At 35.2% G+C, this 9,714-nt stretch overlaps 1 protein-coding gene across 2 annotated transcripts; it reads left to right on the top strand.

Annotated features, from left to right (window-relative positions):
* Nucleotides 1–71: 71 nt before the first annotated feature.
* On the top strand, nt 72–9,537 carry ralaa (v-ral simian leukemia viral oncogene homolog Aa (ras related)). Of its 2 annotated transcripts, none has more exons than XM_079408696.1 (5): nt 72–376; nt 2,052–2,285; nt 3,787–3,995; nt 4,762–4,936; nt 7,395–9,537. In XM_079408696.1, exons 2-5 carry the CDS (start codon nt 2,172–2,174, stop codon nt 7,515–7,517), a joined length of 621 nt encoding a protein of 206 aa, XP_079264822.1. In that variant the 5' UTR covers nt 72–376; nt 2,052–2,171; the 3' UTR covers nt 7,518–9,537. The 2 variants fall into 2 exon arrangements, with proteins under 2 accessions (XP_079264822.1, XP_079264823.1); XM_079408697.1 differs by having other exon boundaries at nt 296–376; nt 2,100–2,285; nt 7,395–9,264.
* Nucleotides 9,538–9,714: the final 177 nt, after the last annotated feature.

Here is a 9,714-nt window from a genome sequence, read left to right as displayed (position 1 = left end):
AATGTGTTTGAAAGACAAACGCCTTCCAAGGTAATACATTCCCGCCTGAATCAGCGCTACTTGAGGCTGGAGGGAGTGCGCATGCGCAGACAGCCGCTCGCGTGGAAAACAGAGGCGGATCCACGTGACCCGTCCGTCTACCGGGATCATCATCCGCGACACACACCCAGAGCTGACTGAGATCACGGAGACCGGCTTCAGTCGCGGTAAATACTGACGGAAGTGCGGTTTGAGAGCACATTAGGTCCGGATCTGATGACATTGTTCGGGATGTGGAGGCTGCAGTAACGGGAGAGACAGACAGAGATCCGGGAAGAGGAATCTCCTCAGTCCTTGTGTCTCTGGATTACCGTCAGCTGACCGAACACACACACCGGTAAGATCTAGCACTGAGCCGAGGAGCATATGCAGCCGAAGGCGTTATCATATTAAATCCAGACCGGGTGCTAATAGATGAAAGCTAATGAACGTGTGTGTGTGTGTGTGTGTGTGTGTGTGTGTGTGTGTGTGTGTGTGTGTGTGTGTGTGAGAGAGAGAGAGCAGACAGTACAAATGACTCTTACAAAAAGTACTGATAGCATAATAACAGATGCTAATACTATGGTATACACAATGAAATTGCATTATTCCCATAGACTAGCACTCATAAAGAATAGCATCATTGTTCATATTCAAAATAATCATTGGATTACAGTGTGCCAAGAAACATGACCCGTGAGTAGTGAGGTGAAATCAGTCATATATTATCATATCTCCCACGTCTTTCTGTGTGTACTGTACTGAACCTGCAGACTGTGACTGAATGTGGAAGCTGTTGTGTTGAGCAGACCCAGCCCTGGCCTGTCACTGTACATGATACACACACACACACACACACATATATAATATGCTCATATGTACTGATGTACACACACAGACTCATATTACACCGCCTGTTATGAATCATTCAATGCTTTGCTCGGATCAGCTTTAGGTCACTAGTGTTATGGATGTCTTCGTCTGGGAGTCGTCTCTGTGTATTCTCTGTAGAACTGATGCTTCTGGACCTTTAAAGCAACAGAAACGCATCTAGCTGATGTTACTGGGAGTGATGTGTAACCTGAGGATCCAGCTTCAGGATTGTTTTGCTGTGATGTATTTCAGATGTTAGCCGTCAGTCACTTGTAACCCCACCCAGACTTCTGTTATTTTAGTATTGTTTATATACTATTATAGCATATGTTGATATTTTGAATTATTAGCTTTTATTACTTACATTTTCAGTATTTATTTACTTTTAGTTGAAGTTTTAGTCATTTTGTTGTGTGCTTTTGTCATTTTATATATATATATATATATATATATATATATATATATTTATTTATATACTTTCTATATATATTCTATTTATGTTTTATAATATTAGTACTTTGCAACTTACTCAAAATAAGCTAAAGCAGGCAAAGGCATTATTTCTAATTTTAGTTTTAAGTTTTAGTCATTTTGTAATGTGTACTGTGTATTTGTTGTACTCCTATTTTATATTATTTCTGTTTTTTAAATAATATTTTCTATTCCTTTTATTTCAGTAATTAGTACTTCACCTTCAGCTTATTTTATTTAGGCAACTTCTAATTTTCATTTTAGTTTAAGTTTTAGTAATTTTATTATGTGCTTTTGTCTTTTTTATTTTATTTTTTATTTTTTTTATATTTCTAATTTATTTACATTTAATTTTTATTAAAATTAGTACTTCCCCTTGTTTTGTTTCGGTTAGTTGCCAAGGCAACTTTTCTATGTTTTTCACCACATATTGTTTTATTTCAATGAACAAAATCAATATTTATTAGTTTTGGTGTTAGCTAACAATAACAACACTGACCCAGACGCACAGAAATGCATGGAGTTCATCTGTCACTGTTAATGTCTTAAATCGCTTGACTCTGAAAGCGTTAGGTTAGTCAGGAGAACATAAGCAAGTAGTTTTAAGTGAACGGCAGTGATAAGTTTGGCTAAGCATCAGTAGAATATTACAGAAAGAGATGTGAACCTTTTTTCTTCATCTCATCCAGGTACACACGAGCAGTACATGATCTTCTCTGGAGCAAACTGCCCTTCAGCATCTTCACAGCCTCCCCGACCCACGAACCTCCCAGCTCTCCTCCCGGTCCGGCCCCGCAGCAATCCTTATCATGGCAGCAGCCAAGCCCAAGGGCCAGAACTCGCTGGCTCTTCACAAGGTGATCATGGTCGGGAGCGGCGGCGTGGGAAAGTCCGCTTTAACTTTGCAGTTCATGTACGATGAGGTGAGGATGCCTTCCACACATTACTAAAATGATTTTCCCCTGCAGAAGTCATAATAATGCTAATATGTGACCCTGGAGCACAAACGCAGTCTTAAGTCGCTGGGGTATATTTGTAGCAATAGCCAACAATACATTGTATGGGTCAAAATGATCCATTCTTCTTTTATGCCAAAAATCATTAGGATATTAAGTAAAGATCGTGTTCCATGAAGATATTTTGTAAATTTCCTACCCTAAATATATAAAAACACATTTTTGATTAGTAATATGCATTGCTAAGAACTTAATTTGAACAACTTTAAAGGAGATTTTCTCAATATTTAGATTTTTTTGCTCCCTCAGATTCCAGATTTTCTAATAGTTGCATCATAACAAACCATACATCAATGGAAAGATTATTTATTCTGCTTTCAGATGATGCATAAATCTCAATTTCAAAAAATTGACCCTTATGTGATCCAGGGTCACAAATGTAATTTGTTCATGTCAGTGTTGTAGTTTGCTGTTATGGAAAATGATAGCAGGTTTTCTACAGTTGATAGCTGGTCCAGATGGCAATATATCAGCTGCAGACCAGGAGCATCAACCTTTGCATCTTGGTTAAGCCTGGTTAAAGCAGGCTGTAGCTCAATAAAGCTTGAATGTTCCTAGCTAGTTTGAGAACTGTATTTGGGAGCTCTAACTAGCATGATATAGACCATTTTCACATCTTTCTCTCTTCTGACAGTTGTAATCAATGCCTCAATATATATTTTAGTTTTTTCTTATTTTAGAAAGTCATAGAAACACTTATGGAATTTTCCTCATTTTGCTTTTGGATCAATTGGGAACACAAAACAGAAATGTGAAAATTCCCAGTATTTCTACTGTAATTATGACAAAGCTGCTTGATTTTAAATTGTTTTTATAGAAACTGGGAGAATTGATTTTAAATAAACCACAATTCAGTTTGTGACTTCAGAGGTTTCAAGAACTATATTTTCTTCAGTTAAAAACAACAGATGTTGAGGTGTAAAAAAGATATCTTTTAAATATTTGTATTATGTTATAATCAGGGTTGTTAGAGTTAAATAATACAGAAACTAAAATGATTAAAAAAAGTGTTACTTGATTTAATAAAATGTAATAAATATAAACTAAAATCAAATACTTTATCATGTACTTTAACTTGATGTACTAAAATAAATGAATAAAAACAATCTGTATAAAAATTGCTACTAACTAAAATTAAAGTGAAAAGTCTATAGTAGCACCTCAATAAGACTAAAATAACACTGATTATAATGTATAAGAAATAAATGTTACATGTTTTGTTTTATTTTAGATTATATAATATATATTAAATATTTTAGTTGTTATTAGGCCCTATGGAAGTTTTTTTTTTTTTTTTTTTTATCGGTTAAAGGTCATAAATGTGTTAAATAAATCCCAATCAGCATATGTATATCAATATTTGTTCACATGCAAACACTTTCTACATCTCCCACCTTCTTCTGCTCAGTTTGTGGAAGACTACGAGCCCACGAAAGCTGACAGCTACAGGAAGAAGGTGGTTCTGGACGGCGAGGAGGTGCAGATAGATATTCTGGACACGGCCGGTCAGGAGGACTATGCTGCTATCCGGGATAACTACTTCCGCAGCGGCGAGGGCTTCCTCTGCGTCTTCTCCATCACTGAATTAGAGTCTTTTGCAGCGACTGCTGATTTCAGGTGATTTACAGCGCTGAGCTTATTTCAAAGAGCTGCATTGATTGTAGACTTAAACTGTTGCTCTTTAATTGAGGATCTTATTTATGCCCTGATGTTTTTTGTCTAATTGTATTAGGGTTTGGCCACAGTGCTTGATTATGGTAGTTTCCAATGAGTGACTAGTCTACTGGTTTATTTATTTATTTAGTAATGACACTCTAAATAGTTATTTGGTTAAAGTTTAAATGCAAAAACATTTTTGTGAAGGCATTCTTATTTATATTATAATTATTATTATTTTTTACTGCAGGAGGAAAAAAAACTAAATATAAATAGCTTTTTTCTTTTAAATTTAACAATAGTTTACTGAACAAATTGCACTTTCTTTAAATAAATTCAATTATTATTACAATTCTAAAGTCTAAACTATAGGGAGCCCTTCTATAAGGTTACAGTTAACAGACAAACTTAAATTCAAGTACTATTTATTTTTAACTATAATAATCAACACTCAAATAAAAAATTCAAAAATGTATGCAAATATGTAAATTCTTTTTAAATTAACTTCTAAATTATACAATTTCTATTTGTTGTTGAAATATAATCAATTACAGAGTCATAACTTGTTTCATAAAATATTTATTTAAACGTATACATTAAATAATTAAGACATCACTATCAGGTAAAGTCAAATATAATGATTTGTTGGGTACACATGCGTACCGAACACTTCCGGTACGAATACGTGTACCGTTACACCCCTACTTAACGATAATCTCTCACTCAGAGAGCAGATTCTGCGGGTGAAGGAAGACGAGAACGTCCCCTTCCTGTTGGTGGGAAATAAGTCTGATCTGGAGGACAGGAGACAGGTGAGCGCCGACGAGGCCAAAGCCAGAGCGGATCAGTGGGGCGTCTGCTACGTGGAGACGTCTGCTAAAACCCGCGCCAACGTAGACAAGGTCAGTACTTCAAAACCAGATCTGTAAGCCTGAATGGATAGTTTACTAGTGTAGAGGTTGGCAGCTACTGTCTAAATGCTATTGAAACTACATCCTGTTCTCTAAAGGGTTTTAAGGATGCATTCTTAACCTACTTGTCTACTTTTTTGGGCTTCAATTGCTATATGTTTAATAAAACAATATATATTTAAAAGATATTAAAATTAAAAACAATATATATTAGCTCATCCAAGATATAGATGAGATCTGTAGAAATGTGTCTCTGCATCAGTGTCTCAGCAATGGATGCTCTGCAGTGAATGGGTGCCGTCAGAATGAGAGTCCAAACAGCTGATAAAAACATCACAATAATCCACACCACTCCAGTCCATCAGTTAACATCTGGAGAACACAAAAGATGAAACACATCCAGCATTAAGATGTTTTTAACTAAAATACGAGTCTATAATCCATAATAACGCTTCCTCGTCAACAAACTCATCCTGATCTGGGATGGCCTGAGGATGAGCACATTTTCTGTTTTTGGTAAACTATAAGTGTTATCAAGGCAACATGAAAACAATATTGGCACTATTGTACACATTTAATCAGTGCACAGTATTTTAAGCTAAAAAATGTCTTCTGTAATGATTTATCAGTCTAAATTTGTTCTGTCGGTAAAACAACTTCCATGTTGGGTGACGTCACAAATCCATCTTACTCTCATTCAAGATCCTCAGGGTTCCCACGCTTCTTGCATTTCAGACATATGGATTCAAGGCCCCCACATATTTGCGCTATCAATATGTTGTGGGGTACTGAAATCGCATTTGAATGAGCTCTCGCAGTTCACTTTCGGTTTTGCGATCGCGCACTCTGTGTAAAGTGAGCACATCTTTACAGCCTAATTATTACGCACGTTGATATTCTGATCAGATTTTTTTTTCCAAGCACATTTTACCAATTCCAAACCACATCTATCTTAATAGCTACTATTCATTTTGTATTTAATCATTTATAAGTGATATATAATTGTCCATGAAGGCTGGAAGTGTAAAACTCCTCATATTAATAGGCAGGTTTTCTTTTACAGATGAAATAAGACAAAAAGATTTGAACTGAAAAGTCAAAAATTATTAAATCCCCGTGAGAAATATTCAAAACTAATGCAATACAGAAATTGCAAAGTTAAGGCTTGACCATTGGTCAGCGAAATGCTCATTGGGTCAGCGGGGTCAGATAAAAACAGGTGGAGTAGAAAAGACGCATGTTAACTGCAAAAGAATTAGGTGTGAAACCATCAGGAAATAGTCTCCAGCACCATCATTTTCCAGAACTGCAATGTGTCAGGTTCTCAGAGACTTTGCTTGGGTAAAAAATGACCCTCACTTAATAAGAATAACATGCTGAAGTGTTGTGAAATACATGAAGACTCATTTTGTAAAGGCTTTATAGACAGATAAGTTGAGGGAGACTCTTGGAAGACCAGCGCCACATCCACCGTTTGAAGAATCTATCTTCCAGAAGCTGCCAGTAAGTCTTAGGAGCTCATTTGTAGTCAATCTCTGCAAGACAGACTTTTCAGGATAGGAGATGGACTAAAAATGAGCTCCCAAAACTTACTGCGACATGGAGCTAAGGAGAACATGAAGAACTTGGAAAAATAAGAAAAACAGTTTAGTGAAAAGCTTTCCAGCTTAAAAGCAAATAGAAAGTCCTATTTTTTCTTTTTTCTTTTCTATATAATTTTTTTTGTTGCAGATTTGTAGATTTACAAGGTTTAAAATGTTCAAAAAATATTGAAGTTTTGAGCAGCTGCATTCCTCGAGGTCAAAGATGAAAAAATGGGATTTACAATAATAAGTGATTTACACAATAATTTTGACTTGACTTTATTTATTAATGAGTAACGTCTCTGTGCAAATTTTTAATGTTAACTGGTTTTACCGTGTTATTACAACATTTAACCACTTTTTATTAATTTAAATAGCTAAATTCTTTCAAATTTAAATCTTGTACAAGAACTACAGCAAAACCATTTTGATGCATATTTGATCAATATTTTAGAAATTGTATTTGAATATTACCAGCATTGACTTAAACGGATTTCATTAAATTATGATCACGACTGCTCAAAACGGTCTTAATTTATGAAACCTACACATTCAAAACATTATTACTCTTGAAATGTGTAATGTAAATGTTAAGTGAAATATTAAGTACTGTAAGGTCTTTCGTGACGCTACATATGCTGGGGTGTGAATTTGATAGGTGCTTGATATAAAATAAATGGTTCTTAAAGTCTTTGAATCTGGTCTTCATGAAGGAGTGGGAACCCTGGATCCTGTTTCACTTGGAAATGTGATGGAAAGAGCATTTAATGTTGACTTCAAATTCATTTTTTCATTGATAATTCAATTCTAAATTGCTTGTATTAAAGTGATACATTTTCCAAGATGCTATAGTGTCTTGATTGCAGGTGTTCTTTGACCTCATGAGGGAAATTCGCGCGAGGAAGATGGAGGACAGCAAGGAAAAGAACGGAAAGAAGAAGAGAAAAAGTCTGGCCAAGCGGATCCGTGAAAGATGTTGCATTTTATAGTGTCTGTGATCATTAACTCTCCTCCTTTTGCATATGTACCTGTACGTTGTATATTTTTGCCAACTAATCCTCATCTGCGATGTTTCCTGGTGTTTGTGTGTCAGATTAGATGAAGGCTGATACAGGTGATTTCATAGATTCATGCAGTAGAGTGACTCTCAGTGTCAAATCACTAATGTTGTCTGAAAGCACAGGACACTATTGGTCTGTGGACTTGCATATGAAAACTTCCTGTGCAAGAGATTTGAGCACTTTTTATTTTATTTTGTTCATGTCAGATTTGTTGGATGAGTTCTCAGGCCTCCTCACTTGCCCCTTCTATTATAATGGACACATCTCTACCTGGTTTTAACATCAGTCTTGGGTGATCCAAACTAAACACCGCTGAACAAAGGTGCCAGAAATATTTTGTGATTCAATCACTTTGGGGTCAGTAAGATTGTTTTAATGTTTTTCAAAGAAGTCTCTTCTGCTCACCAAGGTTGAATTTATTTGATAAAAAATTGTGAAATATTATTACAATTTCAAATCAAATTTTCTGTGTGAATATATATTAAAATGTAATTTATTTCTGTGATCTGCAGCTGTATTTCCAGCATCATTACTCCAGTCTTCAGTGTCACATGATCTTCAGAAATCATAATAATATACTGATTTACTGATCAACAAACATTTCTGATTATTATCAATGTTGAACACAGTCGTGCTGCTCAATATTTTTGTGGAAACCGTGATACATTTTATTTTTCAGGATTCACAGATGAATAAAGTTCAAAAGAACAGCATTTATGCGAAATAGACATTTAAATGTCTTTACTGTCAGTTTTGATCACTTTAATGCATCCTTCATGAATAAAAGTACTGATTTCCTTAAAAAAACTTACTAAAACAAGGGTTTTACATTTATGTTTGGATCACCTGAAAAGCATGTTAATACCGGTGTAAAGAAGTCTTCTTTAGCAGGGTCTCTAGCCTTAAAGCTGAAATGAGTGAGTTATTACTTTAACGGTGCTGGATGACTCCATTTACTTAAATTACAAAACACTTTATTGACTTGAGGGGTCTTTAAAAACTGAAAACACACAAGTGGAGCTTATTAACAGGCCTTAAAGAAAAAAAAAGACAAGCTTTATGGGAAATGATGCACTGTTAAAAAAAAAAAAACATGTCAATTTATTTGTTGGTTTGTGGCTAAGCAAATAATTATGCATAAAAAACCTGCAGTACACTAACAAGCGATGAGATTTGTGTTACACCAGTAACCAGTTACTGTTTTTTTTTTTTTCAATTCCTTAATCCAAGCAACTTGTCAGAAGCAGTGGGCGAACAGGAAGTTCCTCTGGCTGCAGTGGTTTAGTGTGCTTGACTTCCTGATGCCTTGATGTCCATTGTGAATGTGACACTCACCCATTCTTACTGAGTCCGGTTCCTTTAGTGTCTGACTTTCAGAATCAGAGCGGCAGCTAGAAGAACAGGACAGAGGCTCTCGATGGACGTCAGTGGCATGTTAGTTGTGCTGCGGAGTATGATGACAATCGTATGCTTTTCATATGTGATGTGAAACTCCAAAACATATGGATATGGACGGCTTGTGCGCTCCTGCCCCATGGTTCCAGTCGTAATCATTTTAATGTATATCAATCAAGTGACTGTTTTTTTTTCATCCTGCTTTTTTATATATGTACTGTTAATGTGAAAGCTTATTTCAGCCATTTAAAAAAAAATAAATTTTTCTAATTTAAATGTGCTTTATTCTTCACGAGAATGTTATTTATCTTCATTATACCTCAGTATTGTATGGAAGCCTGTTTCAGCCATATTTATAAATAAAAAGTCATTTTGACTTTTTAACTTTTTCTCACAATTCTCTCACAATTTTTCTCAGAATTGTGAGATACCCCCCCCCTGTTTTAAATTGGTTTATTTTGTGGTTAAAAACATACGTGATGTAAACTCAAAATTCCAGGTTTATATCTTGAAATCCTCAGGAATAATAAAAATCTGAAGAATTAACATTTTTAAAAGCAAGCTTCTGTATTATTGTATTTTAGTAGAAAGAAAAAAATGATATATGCCAGATAATCTAGTTAATCATAAGCAGTCATTCTTGTGAAATGGAAGTGAAGGCGTACTGTTTTAGAAATGACTTTCAAAGCTCTTCTAGAAACTTGAAGGGGGAGCAAACATAAGTCTATCA

The sequence above is a fragment of the Barbus barbus genome, assembly GCF_936440315.1.
Source record: "Barbus barbus genome assembly, chromosome: 46".
Lineage (NCBI taxonomy): Eukaryota > Metazoa > Chordata > Actinopteri > Cypriniformes > Cyprinidae > Barbus > Barbus barbus.
This window is presented reverse-complemented; position numbering and strand designations above follow the sequence as displayed.